The sequence below is a fragment of the Procambarus clarkii genome, chromosome 53 (genome assembly GCF_040958095.1).
Source record: "Procambarus clarkii isolate CNS0578487 chromosome 53, FALCON_Pclarkii_2.0, whole genome shotgun sequence".
NCBI classification, from domain to species: domain Eukaryota; kingdom Metazoa; phylum Arthropoda; class Malacostraca; order Decapoda; family Cambaridae; genus Procambarus; species Procambarus clarkii.
Genome location: NC_091202.1, coordinates 24,276,686 through 24,295,963, shown reverse-complemented (window position 1 = coordinate 24,295,963; position 19,278 = coordinate 24,276,686). Strand labels below are relative to the sequence as shown.

The 19,278-nt window shown below is 51.0% G+C and overlaps 1 protein-coding gene across 1 annotated transcript; it reads left to right on the top strand.

The window, feature by feature from the left end:
• Positions 1 to 10,556: 10,556 nt before the first annotated feature.
• On the top strand, positions 10,557 to 12,467 carry LOC138352455 (spidroin-2-like). Its single transcript, XM_069304948.1, has one exon. It carries the CDS (start codon positions 10,557 to 10,559, stop codon positions 12,465 to 12,467), a length of 1,911 nt encoding a protein of 636 aa, XP_069161049.1.
• Positions 12,468 to 19,278: the final 6,811 nt, after the last annotated feature.

The following is a 19,278-nucleotide window of genomic DNA, read 5'->3' as shown; positions in this document are numbered from 1 at the left end:
AGGCTGGCCACAGTATACAACAGTAAAGAACAGGGAGGCTGGTCACAGTATACAACAGTAAAGAACAGGGAGGCTGGTCACAGTATACAACAGTAAAGAACAGGGAGGCTGGTCACAGTATACAACAGTAAAGAACAGGGAGGCTGGCCACAGTATACAACAGTAAAGAACAGGGAGGCTGGCCACAGTATACAACAGTAAAGAACAGGGAGGCTGGTCACAGTATACAACAGTAAAGAACAGGGAGGCTGGTCACAGTATACAACAATAAAGAACAGGGAGGCTGGTCACAGTATACAACAGTAAAGAACAGGGAGGCTGGCCACAGTATACAACAGTAAAGAACAGGGAGGCTGGCCACAGTATACAACAGTAAAGAACAGGGAGGCTGGTCACAGTATACAACAGTAAAGAACAGGGAGGCTGGCCACAGTATAGAACAGTAAAGAACAGGGAGGCTGGCCACAGTATACAACAGTAAAGAACAGGGAGGCTGGTCACAGTATACAACAGTAAAGAACAGGGAGGCTGGTCACAGTATACAACAGTAAAGAACAGGGAGGCTGGCCACAGTATACAACAATAAAGAACAGGGAGGCTGGTCACAGTATACAACAGTAAAGAACAGGGAGGCTGGCCACAGTAAAGAACAGGGAGGCTGGCCACAGTATACAACAGTAAAGAACAGGGAGGCTGGTCACAGTATACAACAGTAAAGAACAGGGAGGCTGGTCACAGTATACAACAGTAAAGAACAGGGAGGCTGGCCACAGTATACAACAATAAAGAACAGGGAGGCTGGTCACAGTATACAACAGTAAAGAACAGGGAGGCTGGCCACAGTATACAACAGTAAAGAACAGGGAGGCTGGCCACAGTATACAACAGTAAAGAACAGGGAGGCTGGCCACAGTATACAACAATAAAGAACAGGGAGGCTGGCCACAGTATACAACACAGTATCTGGCGAATGTTTAAGAATAACCCATCGAGGCTGTTCTTTGTGTGTTGACGAAGATGATTGAGTTTACTGTATGTGATGTATTTTGACGCAGATATTTGTGTCAGAGAATTTTTCAGCCGTGTTAGGAGTCTTCCCTCCAGTGTGTTTCACTTTGCTGAACAACTTCTTAAGAATAGTTTAGGCAAGTAGGTAGAAGAGACGCCTGACGACTGGCCGGGAGTGGGCGGGCCGGGTGGGAGTTGGGCGGCCGTCGTGGGCGGCCCGGGTGGGAGTTGGGAGGCTGGGAGTGGGCGGCCCTCACACCTTGCAGTGCTCAACCTGTTCCTGTGTTCCCTGCTCGGACGGTGCTGGGTCTTGGTGTTGCCTGGTGCGTGCTTCACCAGGCGGCGCCAGCGGTGTGCACCTCACCGTCGGAGACCATGGTGGTGACTGTGACGGACACCGTCGGAGACCATGGTGGTGACTGTGACGGACACCGTCGGAGACCATGGTGGCTACTGTGACAGCAACACTATGCTACACACATTCCTGGAGTGGGACTCGTTCTTGAGACACAAGGTACACGAGGCGGACGCTCGTTCAACTGTACACATGGGTGTGTGTGTTGTGTATCAACGTCTTTGTGTGTCTCTCTCTCTGTAAATATATAAGTAGTTTTGGGTGTGCCTGAAGTTACTTATACGGCACTTATGCGTGCATTAATGTATGTGCATTTGTGTTTGTGCGCATATATACTCGCCAAGTTATACTTTAGGGGGTTGAGCTTCGGCTCTTAGGTCCCGCCTCTCAACTGTCAATTAACTGGTGTACAGATTCCCGAGTGTACTGGGCTCTATCATATCTATATTTTAAGCTGTGTATGGAGTCAGCCTCCACCACATCACAGCCTAATGCATTCCACCTGTTAACTACTCTGACACTGAAGAAGTTCTTCCTGATGTCTCTGACTCATTTGCGTCACTAGTTACCATGATCCGTTCAGCTCTTCCTAGTTTTGAACACTGCTGCTTTCTCTAGTTTGTCAATTTCCCTTAGTATCTTGTATGTTGTTATTATGTCCCCCTCTCTCCTTTCCTCCAGTGTGATAAGGTCCATTGCTCTCAGTCTGTCCTCACAGCCCAACTTCCTCACCTAGGGAGCGGGTCTCGTTGCATATCTTTGGATCTTTTGTAATCTCTCCTTGTCCTTTTTCAGGTAAGGGTTCTATACTGGGGATGCATGGAACCCGTACCTTTGGTGTATATAGGGCCCGAAAAGCACCTTTGTCCAAGTTTCTGAAGGATACCCGGATGTTGGCCAGTATCACATATGCAGCTATTGTTGTTGTTCTGTTAATGTGGGCTGTTGGCATCAGATATGGGGTTATGTCCACTCCCAGGTCTTCCTTTTTTTCTGATTGAAGAATTTGTCTTCCTATCAATCTCTACTGCTTCACTGGCCTTCGCACTCCTGTTGCACTCCTCATAACTTTCCATTTGGCTGGGTTAAATTAGAGCAGCTTTTTCAGACCATTTTTAAGTGTTTCCAAATCTGCTTGCAAGGCATCACAATCTATCCCTGACTTGACGCTTCTCATTAGTTTCATCTGCAAACATTGATATGAAGGATCCAATTTCCTCTTGTCAGACCAGTAGGGGTTACGGCTATTTATTTTCTTTAATGTTTACTGGCGAGGGGACTGGTGGAGACGAGGGCGTCCGGAGCCTCACATGGTCGACAGCGACTCAGTCCTGACCCAGCTGGACTGTGCTTGCTGCTCCGCTTCCTCACCTCCGCCCACATGGGAGAGTTTAGCGCTTATGCTTTTCTCAGGGCTTAACCCCCCCCCCCCCCCACCCCTCCCCGCACGTGAGGAAGAGTGTGTGGTAAAATATGGGAGGGTGGTGTTTACAATACTGTTCAGTTACCACACCAGAGAATGCGTGAGGGAAGGGAAGGTATTAGCAGGGGAAAGAGCCAATCCATTACGACTATATGGCACTAGGAAGGGATCAGGATTTGGGATGGGACGGGGGGGGGGGGAACGAATGGTGCCCAACTACTTGGACGGTCGGGGATTGAACGCCGACCTGTATGCACCGATACCGTCGCTCTACCGTTTAGCCCAGAATAAGTGAGGGAACTGTGAGAGAGAGAGGGTAATGAGCTGTGAGAGCACATGCTCAAGGGTACAGTAACAATGGGATGTCTTGTGATGATCCACCATAATGGTATTTAGAGTCCCACGGCTCTTCAATGACCCTCCCAGCAACCATAAAATATGTTGCCGGAACAAACGTGGATTTCTTCAGGAAGCAATTAGACAAGTTCCTGCCAGAGAGTGGCCGTGCGGGCCGCCCCAGGCAACACCCTGGCTCGGGCTGCCTAGGCTGGTCAAGGTGTGACTCAGGCTGCTTAGGCTGGTCAAGGTGTGGCTCGGGCTGTCTAGGCTGGCCAAGGTGTGGCTCAGGCTGCTTAGGCTGGTCAAGGTGTGGCTCAGGCTGTCTAGGCTGGTCAAGGTGTGGCTCAGGCTGCTTAGGCTGGTTAAGGTGTGGCTCGGGCTGTCTAGGCTGGCCAAGGTGTGGCTCAGGCTGCTTAGGCTGGTCAAAGTGTGGCTCAGGCTGTCTAGGCTGGTCAAGGTGTGGCTCAGGCTGCTTAGGCTGGTCAAGGTGTGGCTCAAGCTGCCTAGGCTTGCCAAGGTGTGGCTCGGGCTGCCTAGGCTGGTCAAGGTGTGGCTCAGGCTGCCTAGGCTGGTCAAGGTGTGGCTCAGGCTGCCTAGGCTGGTCAAGATGTGGCTCGGGCTGCTTAGGCTGGTCAAGATGTGGCTCAGGCTGCTTAGGCTGGTCAAGGTGTGGCTCAGGCTGCCTAGCTGGCCAAGGTGTGACTCGGGCTACCTAGGCTTGTCAAGGTGTGGCTCGGGCTGCCTAGGCTGGTAAATGTGTGGCTCGGGCTGCCTAGGCTGATCAAGGTGTGGCTCGGGCTGCCTTGGCTGGCCAAGGTCTGGCTCGGGCTGCCTAGGCTGGCCAAGGTATGGCTCGGGCTGCCTAGGCTGGTCAAGATGTGGCTCAGGCTGCTTAGGCTGGTCAAGGTGTGGCTCAGGCTGCCTAGCTGGCCAAGGTGTGGCTCAGGCTGCTTAGGCTGGTCAAGGTGTGGCTCAGGCTATCTAGGCTGGTCAAGGTGTGGCTCAGGCTGCTTAGGCTGGTCAAGGTGTGGCTCGGGCTGCCTAGGCTGGCCAAGGTGTGGCTCGGGCTGCCTAGGCTGGTCAAGGTGTGGCTCGGGCTGCCTAGGCTGGTCAAGGTGTGGCTCAGGCTGCCTAGGCTGGCCAAGGTGTGGCTCGGGCTGCCTAGGCTGGTCAAGGTGTGGCTCGGGCTGCCTAGGCTGGTCAAGGTGTGGCTCAGGCTGCCTAGGCTGGTCAAGGTGTGGCTCAGGCTGCCTAGGCTGGCCAAGGTGTGGCTCGGGCTGCCTAGGCTGGTCAAGGTGTGGCTCAGGCTGCCTAGGCTGGTCAAGGTGTGGCTCAGGCTGCCTAGGCTGGTCAAGGTGTGGCTCAGGCTGCTTAGGCTTGTCAAGGTGTGGCTCAGGCTGCCTAGGCTGGTCAAGGTGTGGCTCAGGCTGCTTAGGCTGGTCAAGGTGTGGCTCAGGCTGCCTAGGCTGGTCAAGGTGTGGCTCAGGCTGCCTAGGCTGGCCAAGGTGTGGCTCGGGCTGCCTAGGCTGGTCAAGGTGTGGCTCGGGCTGCCTAGGCTGGTCAAGGTGTGGCTCAGGCTGCCTAGGCTGGTCAAGGTGTGGCTCAGGCTGCCTAGGCTGGCCAAGGTGTGGCTCGGGCTGCCTAGGCTGGTCAAGGTGTGGCTCAGGCTGCCTAGGCTGGTCAAGGTGTGGCTCAGGCTGCCTAGGCTGGTCAAGGTGTGGCTCAGGCTGCTTAGGCTTGTCAAGGTGTGGCTCAGGCTGCCTAGGCTGGTCAAGGTGTGGCTCAGGCTGCTTAGGCTGGTCAAGGTGTGGCTCAGGCTGCCTAGGCTGGTCAAGGTGTGGCTCAGGCTGCCTAGGCTGGTCAAGGTGTGGCTCAGGCTGTTTAGGCTGGTCAAGATGTGGCTCGGGCTGCTTAGGCTGGTCAAGATGTGGCTCAGGCTGCTTAGGCTGGTCAAGGTGTGGCTCAGGCTGCCTAGGCTGGTCAAGGTGTGGCTCAGGCTGCTTAGGCTGGTCAAGGTGTGGCTCAGGCTGCCTAGGCTGGTCAAGGTGTGGCTCAGGCTGCCTAGGCTGGTCAAGGTGTGGCTCAGGCTGTTTAGGCTGGTCAAGATGTGGCTCGGGCTGATAGGCTGGTCAAGATGTGGCTCAGGCTGCTTAGGCTGGTCAAGGTGTGGCTCGGGCTGCCTAGCTGGCCAAGGTGTGGCTCAGGCTGCTTAGGCTGGTCAAGGTGTGGCTCAGGCTATCTAGGCTGGTCAAGGTGTGGCTCGGGCTGCTTAGGCTGGTCAAGATGTGGCTCAGGCTGCCTAGGCTGGTCAAGGTGTGGCTCAGGCTGCCTAGCTGGCCAAGGTGTGGCTCGGGCTACCTAGGCTGGTCAAGGTGTGGCTCGGGCTGCCTAGGCTGGTAAATGTGTGGCTCGGGCTGCCTAGGCTGATCAAGGTGTGGCTCGGGCTGCCTAGGCTGGGCAAGGTATGGCTCGGGCTACCTAGGCTGGCCAAGGTATGGCTCGGGCTGCCTAGGCTGGTCAAGGTGTGGCTCGGGCTGCCTAGGCTGGCCAAGGTGTGGCTCGGGCTGCCTAAGCTGGTCAAGGTGTGGCTCGGGCTGCCTAGGCTGGCCAAGGTGTGGCTCGGGCTGCCTAAGCTGGTCAAGGTGTGGCTCGGGCTGCCTAGGCTGGTCAAGGTGTGGCTCGGGCTGCCTAGGCTGGCCAAGGTGTGGCTCGGGCTGCCTAAGCTGGTCAAGGTGTGGCTCGGGCTGCCTAGGCTGGCCAAGGTGTGGCTCGGGCTGCCTAAGCTGGTCAAGGTGTGGCTCGGGCTGCCTAGGCTGGTCAAGGTGTGGCTCGGGCTGCCAAGGTTGTTCATGATCAACACAACTTACTGTGAAAGAAGAGTTGGGATGGAGTGAAGCAGGAGGTGGAGACCTGCCCCGGGCCGCCGCGGCCTCATAGGGTAATGTTGAGCTGGCTGAGATATGCAACATTCTTCTCAGTCACTTTGATGTTTTAGTCACACTGTGGTGTTGCCTCCTGCGTCACACCCCGGCCACACCTTGGGGATGCCTCGTGACACCATCGTAGACACATCAGCTGCGAATTGTATTTGCATTCCTGGCAGTCTTGCCAGGGTGCTCTCTGTATTTTAACGCTGTATTCATGAGATACCAACTGAAATATAAGGATGTAGTGAGCTTAACAGTCATGCTCGAATACTGTATTTATACGTAACTTACGGTAATGAATGGGAAGAATTAAGACGGGGAGGAGTAGGGAGAGAGTAGATGGGAGGAGGAAGGAAATATCAAGAGGGAGGAATGATGAATGAATGGGTTCTTGAGTGAAAAAGGAAGGGAACATTTGGAAATAGAAGGGAGGAGGGTGAAGGAAGGAGAAGAAGGCGAGAGAGGAAAATATGGAATAAGAGAAATATGATGATGAAGAAAAGAGTAGGGTGTTACGGCTGTTGTTGTTGTTGAGTTAGGGGCGACGACGATCGTGGGATCGGATGCGCCCCGGCGTACCCGTTAAGGGTGAAACGCGAAGCCAGGAAAGGCAAAATGCCAAGCCAAAACGCGAAACGAGTGACGCCAAGCACTAGAAACTAATATGCCACACGGCAAAGCAACGCACAAAGGGAGAGGCAGAAGCACATAATAGAACAGGGCAAACAAACAGCCAGAAGGGCACACAGCATGTCATAGAGCAAATACACAGGAAATCAGAGCACATACTTGCCCGGGAACTTGGCCCGCGGGAACCGTACATTAAACGCCTCCCAGAACACCCATTGCAAAGGGTCCCGTCCATCCACCGGGGACGCCATAACATCCGGAACTGGGGCAACAAACACCTGCAAACTGGGGACCCAGATGGTAGTACTCAGGAGGCGAGAAGTCGCTACTCGCCCCCACAGAAAGGGAACTTGCCCACCATGAAAGCACTCCGGTCCGTCAGACAGCAGTAACTCAGCAATCTTCGACCAGTGACCCGGCGGCATCACAGACGCCGGCAACACGTCCCCCAGGGTCCCAACGCGCAACCAGCACCACAGGGGTACCCGCGGCCCCGGGCACACCACCAGATGACAGCAGGGAACCCGGAAGGCGCGCATCCTTCCGTAACGTCACCACCAGGCCACGCCCAGCACCAGAGTCCACACCATCCCTGGCAGCGGAAGCCACCACCCCCCACTGTGGAGAGTCTCCCGGCAGAGAAAGAACCGAAGGCACGTCCGAGACACAGGCACCAGCACCAGCAGGCACATGGACCTCAGCCACCACGAACCGCGGAGACATCGACGCATCCGTATCCACACTGTCAATACCCGAAGACCCGCAGTCACTGAAGTCACCAACGTCGGCCCAGGAAGAAGACGAACTCCGGGAACGTTTGGGCACCGGCCGGACATCGTCAAAGCCGGTAAGTGACCCAGAAACACGGGTACCACGAGCCGAAGGAACCGACGCCAGAACGGCAGCAGCCTCTACCACAGGGGAAACCGGGCCACACACAGCAGGAGGCTCCGAAGCCACCCCAGCACCAAGCACATCCGGGACCCGAGTCACGGACACAGGGCCAGGCGCAGCATCAGAAGACGAGGGAGAAGACAGCGACGCCACACAGGGAGCTCCAGGAAGGCCCACGGGAGCAACTGGAACAGCGACAGGATCAGGCAGACCAACCGACGGTACCTCAAGAACCGGAGGAGGGACGGCAACAACCGGAGCAACAGCAGGCGCCGCCGGGGAAACTGCAGCAGCAAACGGGTCGCGCACCACCTCATCAACATCACCGGAAACTGCCTCTAGAGGGAGCGGCGGGAAATCCTCGTCGCGGAACAAGTTGACAGGAGCAGCAGGGGCCTCAAAGCACCCGGCAGCCTGATGCCCCAACAGGCCACACCGGAAACAGGTACGAGGCTGCCGGGCATAATACACCCAGACGTAGTATCCCATAATATCAGATAAGCCAGACAGAAGAAGGTATATCCGACCGCAGGCACATCCCCAACGTGCGAATGTTTTTACGCCTCCCAGCATACCGCCCCGAGGAGAGCGTGTTCACCCGCACTCTGACAACAGTACCAAACATCCTGAAGTAACGCCGGAGGAGGTCATCAGGGAATTCCAGGGGGGCACCATGGATACTGACATAAGTCAGGGCACCACTGCGGTCCGAAATCGCCACAGAGCCGGCATCGTCTGGCAGCGGCAACGTACGCCCCCCGTACCGACGGAGGAAGTCCCGCTACTCGTCCTCCCCCACGAACTTAATAACAACCTGATGGGCCGTAACTAGCTCCACATCGTAAACAGTTTCCACCGGGACACGAAGCATGTCACACATCACCATCTCGATTGTCGGATAACCAGCCTTACAAGTGAACTCCAGGCCCACGGAGTTCACACGCTGAACAGGAGGAAGATGGCCCCCCATGTCAGAACTGCCACGTCAACGTAGCCAGGCAGGCAACAAAACTGGTAGGACAGGGACGCCCACACCACCTGGTGACCAAAACAGCAAACAACTCCAACAGTCATGGAGGGTCGGTAAACGTCCTCACTCCACGGCCGCTAGCAGCCGACTCCGGGTGTTACGGTATCAACACCATTGCTAAAGTGGGGAGTAGTGATTTCGGCGCCATCTATGGACCTGCACTCCAACTCCAAGGTATTAGGTGCGATGCAGACAACGCCATCTGTTGGCGGTGGTGTGGCGTCAGTGAAAGGCTCCTGTTTCATACCTCAGTTAGGAGGTGAGGTCGATGATGATGACCTCTGGTGGGTGGCGTAACGATATTAACGCCATCTAGGTTGTGCAAGCAATTACAGTTTCAGTTCCCCAGTGGAAGGGTGTTATCATAAGGCCATCCAGTATACTGTCTGTATAGCTAATGACGTTTATGTTCACAGAGGTGACGTGAGGAGGTGATTGGACAGTTCATCTTGGGCAGTCCAGGGGCCAGATTCACGAAAGCACTTATGCAAGCACTTACGAACGTGTACATCTTTCCTCAATCCTTGACGGCTTTGGTTACATTTATTAAACAGTTTACAATCATGAAAACTTCCCATTCAACTGTTGTTCTTGTTATAAACAGCCTCCTGGTGCTTCGGAGCTCATTAACTGTTTAATAATTGTAAACAAAGCCGCCAAAGATTGAGAAAAAATGTACAGGTTCGTAAGTGCTTGCGTAAGTGCTTTCGTGAATCTGGCCCCAGAACTCTTGACTTGGTCCTGTGAGAGGACAACGTGGCCGCCGTCGGTAGTAACAGTGTGTTAGCTGCTGGATTTATGTAGGCCCGATGTACTCGGGAATTGGCCAAGAGAAGTTAAGAGACGACAGTAGTGTTCGTCTGCTGAGAAGTGCTGCTAGTGTGTTGCTAGACACTTCTGCCAGGGTGTTAGCTACCCCTGTACGTGATTATTTGAGACCCCTGTCAGCGTGTTGCTGAAGTCTTTTGCCAGTGTGTTTCTAGAGAGGTATTGGGACATCATGACGATAGGGTGTGTGATCTGGCCCATGTTGAAGGCGAACTCGCCGGTGGTTACCATTGAGTGTTAACGACATATATGTGAAGATAGTGGACTCGCCAGGACTTGATGGACACAGCATATCTATTGAGCGTCCTGGGTGACAGCAACACAGCGTAAATGTGTAGTTATACTTGGATACATAATATATATTGGTGAAGGTGTAATTGCGTTTTGTTTAACCTTTTATTCCTTGTAGTGTTACTTGCTACCGCCAGTTCTTGAGAACTTGCCATTGACTTGGGGGGGGGGGTAGGATCATAAGAGGTTATAAGACGTGTTAACATAAAGCACCAGGTTACTGGCTCAAGCTGACCGTAACAAGAGGTAAATGATGAGCTGGCTGCCACCATCTTGTCTGTCTATTCAACCTATACCTTATACTAAGCAATGTGGAAGGAACCACCGCTTATTTTGATCTACTGTAGAGTAGACACCCTGCACGACCACAGGTGGATTTTTTTTCGGGGGTGGGGGGGGGGGAATTGGGAATTATGAGAGGAAAGCGCCAAGTCATTACGACTATATAGCACTTGGAAGGGGTCAGGATAATGACTTGGGATGGGAAGGTGGAAAGAAATGGTGCCCAACCACTTGAACGGTCGAGGAATCTTGTGGAGGGGGGGGGGGGGGGAATGCGCTCTGCAGTCTTAGTTCTTACGGTGTAAATTCTGGCCAAACGTTTCCGTTGCGATCCTAAAAAGTTCTTGCGGAGAAAATAAACTCTACGGACTTAAGTTTTTATTTTGAAAAAGTAATTCACACTTCTAGAAGTTAGTTCTTGGACCCGGCTCTCGGTCCATCGCCTTACTTTATTTACTCTTACAACTCTGCTATTAACCGATCAATTTCCTCGAGATTTAAAACAGTCATATTTCAGACGTAGTAAAAAAGAAAATTCTTACCTTTACCATGGACGAGGAGGAGGAGGAGGAGGGGGGGGGAGGGGAAGATGAAACACGTGAGAAAAGGGAGGAGAAAACGGTCAGTACAATGACCATTACAGCAGCAGGACCAGGAGCAGCAAAACCAGGAACAGCAGGACCAGTAGCAGCAGGACCAGGAGCAGCAGGACCAGTAGCAGCAGGACCAGGAGCAGCAGGACCAGTAGCAGCAGGACCAGGAGCAGCAGGACCAGGAGCAGCAGGAGCAGGAGCAGCAGGAGCAGCAGGACCAGGAGCAGCAGGACCAGGAGCAGCAGGACCAGCAGCAGCAGGACCAGGAGCAGCAGGACCATTAGCAGCAGGACCAGGAGCAGCAGGACCAGCAGCAGCAGGACCAGGAGCAGCAGGACCAGGAGCAGCAGGACCAGGAGCAGCAGGACCAGGAGCAGCAGGACCAGCAGCAGCAGGACCAGGAGCAGCAGGACCAGGAGCAGCAGGACCAGCAGCAGCAGGACCAGGAGCAGCAGGACCAGTAGCAGCAGGACCAGGAGCAGCAGGAACTATAAGAGCAGGACCAGGAGCAGCAGGACCATTAGCAGCAGGACCAGGAGCAGCAGGACCAGTAGCAGCAGGACCAGGAGCAGCAGGAACTATAAGAGCAGGACCAGGAGCAGCAGGACCAGTAGCAGCAGGACCAGGAGCAGCAGGACCAGGAGCAGCAGGACCAGCAGCAGCAGGACCAGGAGCAGCAGGAACTATAAGAGCAGAAGCAGGAGCAGCAGGAACTATAAGAGCAGGACCAGTAGCAGCAGGACCAGTAGCAGCAGGACCAGGAGCAGCAGGACCAGGAGCAGCAGGACCAGCAGCAGCAGGACGAGGAGCAGCAGGACCAGGAGCAGCAGGACCAGCAGCAGCAGGACGAGGAGCAGCAGGAACTATAAGAGCAGAAGCAGGAGCAGCAGGAACTATAAGAGCAGCAGCAGGAGCAGCAGGAACTATAAGAGCAGAAGCAGGAGCAGCAGGAACTATAAGAGCAGGACCAGGAGCAGCAGGACCAGTAGCAGCAGGACCAGGAGCAGCAGGACCAGGAGCAGCAGGACCATTAGCAGCAGGACCAGGAGCAGCAGGACCAGTAGCAGCAGGACCAGCAGCAGCAGGACCAGGAGCAGCAGGACCATTAGCAGCAGGACCAGGAGCAGCAGGACCAGTAGCAGCAGGACCAGGAGCAGCAGGACCAGGAGCAGCAGGACCAGGAGCAGCAGGACCATTAGCAGCAGGACCAGGAGCAGCAGGACCAGTAGCAGCAGGACCAGGAGCAGCAGGACCATTAGCAGCAGGACCAGGAGCAGCAGGACCAGTAGCAGCAGGACCAGGAGCAGCAGGACCAGCAGCAGCAGGACCAGGAGCAGCAGGACCATTAGCAGCAGGACCAGGAGCAGCAGGACCAGCAGCAGCAGGACCAGGAGCAGCAGGAACTATAAGAGCAGAAGCAGGAGCAGCAGGAACTATAAGAGCAGGACCAGGAGCAGCAGGACCAGGAGCAGCAGGACCAGGAGCAGCAGGACCAGCAGCAGCAGGACCAGGAGCAGCAGGAACTATAAGAGCAGAAGCAGGAGCAGCAGGAACTATAAGAGCAGGACCAGGAGCAGCAGGACCAGGAGCAGCAGGACCAGGAGCAGCAGGACCAGTAGCAGCAGGACCAGGAGCAGCAGGACCAGGAGCAGCAGAAGCAGGAGCAGCAGGAACTATAAGAGCAGCAGCAGCAGCAGGAGCAGCAGGAGCAGGAGCAGCAGGAGCAGGAGCATGGACTTTGGAGACGTCAGCGGATTTCCTGGGCGGGAAATGCGTGTTTCCGCGACATTTTACGTCTGTCATAAACCGGGTTGCCCAGCACCTCCATTACCCCGATCTCGTTAAACCTGATATTTTGATTGGCTGAGCGGTGGGTTGTGGTGCCCAGTCAGGCCCGGGAACACCACTGTGTTACTGAGGTGGGGCCGGCTGGGGCCGTGTTAACCGGGCCTTACTCTACGCTGCCTTGTTTTGGTCAATATGACCGATTGTTACTGTACGTGGTGGTTCATCTCTTATCAGTGTGATGGTTCTCTGCGTTTACAGTGTATTGCGCTCTCAAGAGTTCACTAAGCCTATATTGTGCTCATAAGAGTTCACTAAGCCAATATTGCACTCTCAAGAGTTCACTAAACCTATATTGCGCTCAGAACATTTGCATAGCTATTGTCTTGTGGATTATAATTTTATAAATAACAGACTATCCCGGCGGTGCCCTGGATAGTCCCCCCCCCTGTCCAACCACTCGGGCTGGACGGTAGAGCGACGGTCTCGCGTCATGCAGATCGGCGGTCAATCCCCGACCGGCCAAGTGGACGGTCGGGGATTGCTCCATTGCTCTCCCCCCGTCCCAGCCCCAATCCTTATCCTGACCCCTTCCAGGTGCTATATAGTTCTATGTCTTGGCCCTTTCCCCTGGTAATGTCCTCCCATCCTCCTATCTCCCATCTTTCATCTCATGTGCCCCAATTTCTCCCTCCTTACCCCCCCCCCCTCTCGTCTCTCCCTCACACCTCCCCGCCTCTCCACTCCAAACTAGAACATATAAACATTTCCATTTATATAAAAAAGAGGCACTCGGCTTCACCCTATCTCTTCCTTGAACCTCTTCTCCCTTCTCTCAGAAAATTAAGCAGCACTGAACAACTGTTCGGGTCTCTCAGTAAATATATTATCAATAAAAAGTCAATTGGGAAATATTTGGTGTGATTGACCTAGACTGAATGAAAAGTTCATAAAGGTCTCTCTAACTGCTTAAACTTCTTACAACACTTCAGTTATGCTCATCTCGACCAGCCTATGTCCGTCCCAAGCCCCAGACCAGTCCCTTTGCAAAGTTGGGTGAGGCTAGCCCCAAGCATCTGGCCTTCAGCTTTAAACAGACATACATAAATTCTCTTATAATCTAGATTCCTAACAAGGGATACCTTTTATATTTTCAGTATATAGAGCAGTGTAATGGCTTCAACAGTTTGGAGTCAACACACTTTGAATGATTCGTGTGGGTGTGTAGGACAACAAACTGTAGCATTAACATGCTCCTCCCTGCAAGTGGAAGCATTGTGTGTGTATAATAAGGGTTCTGATGCTGCTCTTCATGCTGTATGCTTTACTGCTGTCTTCCAGAATCAGAAATTGTTTCCGTGTTGTGGATGTCATCAATGTTGTTTATCAGGAGGTTGATGGGCGCCAGAGTGGGTCTCCGGACCAGTCTGGCGGCGGACAGTGTGGAGGTCGTCGACCAATAATAACCTCGACACCACTCACTGTTTATGGTGGCATCGCTATCCGACCAGCAGCCACGCCATACACCATGACCAGCATCGGATCTCTCTCACGCACGCACACACACACACACACACACACACACACACACACACACACACACACACACACACACACACACACACACACACAGACACACACACACACACACACACACACACACACACACACACACACACACACACACACACACACATACAATGTTTGCCGACGATGCAAAAGTTATGAGGAGGATTGAAACAGAGGATGATAGTAGGAGGCTACAAGATGACCTAGATAGACTGAGTGAATGGTCCAACAAATGGCTGTTGAAGTTCAACCCGAGTAAATGCAAAGTAATGAAACTAGGCAGTGGAAACAGGAGGTCAGACACAGGATACAGAATAGGAGATGAAGTACTTAATGAAACAGACAGAGAGAAAGATCTAGGAGTTGATATCACACCAAACCTGTCTCCTGAAGCCCACATAAAAAGAATAACGTCAGCGGCATATGCGAGGCTGGCTAACATCAGAACAGCGTTCAGGAACCTGTGTAAGGAATCATTCAGAATCTTGTACACCACATATGTAAGACCAATCCTGGAGTATGCGGCCCCAGCATGGAGCCCGTACCTTGTCAAGCACAAGACGAAGCTGGAAAAAGTCCAAAGGTATGCTACTAGACTAGTCCCAGAACTAAGAGGCATGAGTTATGAGGAAAGGCTGCGGGAAATGCACCTTACGACACTGGAAGACAGAAGAGTAAGGGGGGACATGATCACAACCTACAAAATCCTCAGGGGAATCGACCGGGTAAACAAGGATGAACTATTCAACACTGGAGGGACGCCAACAAGGGGACACAGGTGGAAGCTGAGTACCCAAATGAGCCGCAGAGACATTAGAAAGAACTTTTTCAGTGTCAGAGTAGTTAGTAAATGGAATGCACTAGGAAGTGATGTGGTGGAGGCTGACTCCATACACAGTTTCAAGTGTAGATATGATAGAGCCCAATAGGCTCAGGAACCTGTACACCAGTTGATTGACAGTTGAGAGGCGGGACCAAAGAGCCAAAGCTCAACCCCCGCAAGCACAATTAGGTGAGTACAATTAGGTGAGTACACACACACACACACACACACACACACACACACACACACACACACACACACACACACACACACACACACACACACACACGCACACACACACACACACACACACACACACACACACACACACACACGCACACACACATGAAGCGTGAAGTCACCAGTGGAGTCCCACAGGGCTCTGTACTCGGTCCTATCTTGTTTCTGATATATGTAAATGATCTCCCGGAGGGTATAGATTCATTTCTCTCAATGTTTGCGGACGATGCCAAAATTATGAGAAGGATTAAGACAGAAGAGGACTGTTAGAGGCTTCAAGAAGACCTAGACAAACTGCAGGAATGGTCGAACAAGTGGTTGTTAGAGTTTAACCCAACCAAATGTAATATAATGAAGATAGGTGTAGGGAGCAGGAGGCCAAATACAAGGTATCATCTGGGAGAGGAAATTCTTCAGGAGTCAGAGAAAGAAAAAGACTTGGGAGTTGATATCACGCCAGACCTGTCTCCTGCAGCACATATCAAGAGGATAACATCAGCGGCATGTGCCAGGCTGGCCAACATACGAACGGCATTCAGAAATTTGTGTAAAGAATCATTCAGAACTTTGTATACCACATATGTCAGGCCAATCCTGGAGTATGCAGCCCCAGCATGGAGTCCATATCTAGTCAAGGATAAGACTAAACTGGAGAAGGTTCAAAGATTTTTCCACTAGACTAGTACCCGAGCTGAGAGGTATGAGCTACGAGAAGAGACTACGGGAATTAAACCTCACTTCGCTGAAAGACAGAAGAGTTAGGGGGGGGGACATGATCACCACATTCAAGATTCTCAAGGGAATTGATAGGGTAGATAAAGACAGGCTATTTAACACAAGGGGCACACGCACAAGGGGACACAGGTGGAAACTGAGCGCCCAAATGAGCCACAGAGATATTAGAAAGAACTTTTTTAGTGTCAGAGTGGTTGACAAATGGAATGCATTAGGAAGTGATGTGGTGGAGGCTGACTCCATACACAGTTTCAAGTGTAGATATGATAGAGCCTAATAGGCTCAGGAATCTGACACCTGTTGATTGACGGTTGAGAGGCGGGACCAAAGAGCCAGAGCTCAACCCCCGCAAGCACAACAAGGTGAGTACAACTAGGTGAGTACATGATAAAATATGAGAAATATATGATAAAGGCACAAAAAAAAATTATACCAAAACAGAGATGCAGAACTAGGAAACAGGATTGGTTCAACAGAAATTGTGAGAGGGCCAGAGACCAAAAGACACAAAAATGGAATCAATACAGGAAGAGGCCAAACCCCCAAACATACCAGCGATACAAAGATGCGAGAAACAACTACACGGCAGTGAGGAGAGACGCAGAAAGAAATTTTGAAAAAGGGATTGCAGACAAATGTAAAACAGAACCAGGTCTATTCTATAAATTCATAAACAACAAATTGCAGGTAAAGGATAATATTCAGAGGTTGAAAATGGGAAACAGATTCACGGAAAAGGAAATGTGTGAAACATTAAACGAAAAGTTCCAAAGTGTGTTTGAACAAAATGAAATCTTCAGGGAACCAGATCCAAAAAGAATTCCAGAGAACAACATAGAGCACATAGAGGTGTCTAGAGACAAAGTGGAAAAAATGCTCAAGGAGCTAAGTAAGAACAAAGCAGTGTTCCAGATGGAGTTTCACCATGGGTTCTGAGAGAATGTGCACCTGAGCTCAGCATTCCACTTCAACTGATTTTTCAGGCATCCCTATTTACAGGAGTTGTAGCTGATGTGTGGAAAAAGGCTAACATAGTTCCAATCTACAAAAGTGGAAGCAGGGAAGACCCCCTCAATTATAGACCGGTATTATTGACAAGTGTAGTAGTCAAAATATTGGAAAAAATAATTAAAACTAAATGGGTAGAACACCTGGAGAGAAATGATATAATATCAGACAGACAGTATGGTTTTCGATCTGGAAGATTTGGTGTAATGAACTTACTCAGTTTCTATGATCGAGCAACAGAGATATTACAGGAAAGAGATGGTTGGGTTGACTGCATCTATCTGGACCTAAAAAAGGCTTTCGACAGAGTTCCACATAAGAGGTTGTTCTGGAAACTGGAAAATATTGGAGGGGTGACAGGTAAGCTTCTAACATGGATGAAAAATTTTCTGACTGATAGAAAAATGAGGGCAGTGATCAGAGGCAATGTATCGGACTGGAGAAATGTCACAAGTGGAGTACCACAGGGTTCAGTTCTTGCACCAGTGATGTTTATTGTGTACATAAATGATCTACCAGTTGGTATACAGAATTATATGAACATGTTTGCTAATGATGCTAAGATAATAGGAAGGATAAGAAACTTAGATGATTGTCATGCCCTTCAAGAAGACCTGGACAAAATAAGTATATGGAGCACCACTTGGCAAATGGAATTTAATGTTAATAAATGCCATGTTATGGAATGTGGAATAGGAGAACATAGACCTCACACAACCTATATATTATTTGAGAAATCTTTAAAGAATTCTGATAAAGAAAGAGATCTAGGGGTGGTTCTAGATAGAAAACTATCACCTGAGGACCACATAAAGAATATTGTGCGAGGAGCCTATGCCACGCTTTCTAACTTCAGAATTACTTTTAAATACATGGATGGCGATATACTAAAGAAATTGTTCACGACTTTTGTTAGGCCAAAGCTAGAATATGCAGCGGTTGTGTGGTGCCCATATCTTAAGAAGCACATCAACAAACTGGAAAAGATGCAAAGACATGCTACTAAGTGGCTCCCAGAACTGAAGGGCAAGAGCTACGAGGAGAGGTCAGAGGCATTAAATATGCCAAAACTAGAAGACAGAAGAAAAAGAGGTGATATGATCACTACATACAAAATAGTAACGGGAATTGATAAAATCGATAGGGAAGATTTCCCGAGACCTGGAACTTTAAGAACAAGAGGTCATAGATTTAAACTAGCTAAACACAGATGCCGAAGAAATATAAGAAAATTCACTTTCGCAAACAGAGTGGTAGACGGTTGGAACAAGTTAGGTGAGAAGGTGGTGGAGGCCAAGACCGTCAGTAGTTTCAAAGTGTTATATGACAAATAGTGCTGGGAAGACGGGACACCACGAGCGTAGCTCTCATCCTGTAACTACACTTAGGTAATTACACACACACACACACACACACTGTTTCTGATATACGTAAATGATCTCTCAGAGGGTATAGACTCATTCCTCTCAACGACGCCAAAATTATGAGAAGGATTAAGACAGAGGAGGACAGCTTGAGGCCTCAAGAAGACCTGGACACGTTGCAGGAATGATCGAACAAATGGTTGTTAGAGTTTAACCCAAGCAAATGCAATGTAATGAAGATAGGTGTAGGGAGCAGGAGACCAGATACAAGGTATCATTTGGGAGATGAAATACTTCAAGAGACAGAGAGAAAGACCTGGTGGTTGATATCACGCCAAACCTGTCCCCTGAAACCCATATCTATTCAAGCATAAGACTAAACTGGAAAAGGTTCAAAAGTTTGCCACCAGACTAGTACCCGAACTGAGGGGTATGACCTACGAGGAGAGACTACGGAAATTAAACCTCACGTCACTGGGAGACAGAAGAGTTAGAGGGGACATGGTCACCACATACAAGATTCTCAGAGGAATTGATAGGGTAGATAAAGACAGACTATTTTACGCAAGGGGCACACTCACAAGGGGACACAAGTGGAAACTGAGTGCCCAAATGAGCCACAGAGATATTAGAAAGATTTTTTTCAGTGTCAGAGTGGTTGACAAATGGAATGCATTAGGAAGTGATGTGGTGGAGGCTGACTTCATACACAGTTTCAAGTGTAGATATGATAGAGCCCAGTAGGCTCAGGAACCTGTACACCTGTTGATTGACAGTTGAGAAGCGGGACCAAAGAGCCAAAGTTCAACCCCCGCAAGCACAACTAGGTAAGTACAACTAGGTAAGTACACACCTGGCCAGGGGGACCATCACCCCTACACATGTGTCGCTGAGAGCCGACAGGTAGTGAAGGTGTCGGGAAAACTTCCCTAAAATTAGGTAGAACATTGGTTAATTTTTGAAAATGTATTTAGACCAAACTTAGACAAGTGCCAGACACGAGCGCCGTTATATATATTTAGGAATTAGAAGAAATGTTGAGTCAGAAACCGATAAAACGTCGGAGGATGATGCAAGGTTGCAAGACGACAGCAGTTTTACTGCATGATCTGCGGGCCCCAGCACCAGGGTAGAGGCTGCTGGGACCCCCAGCA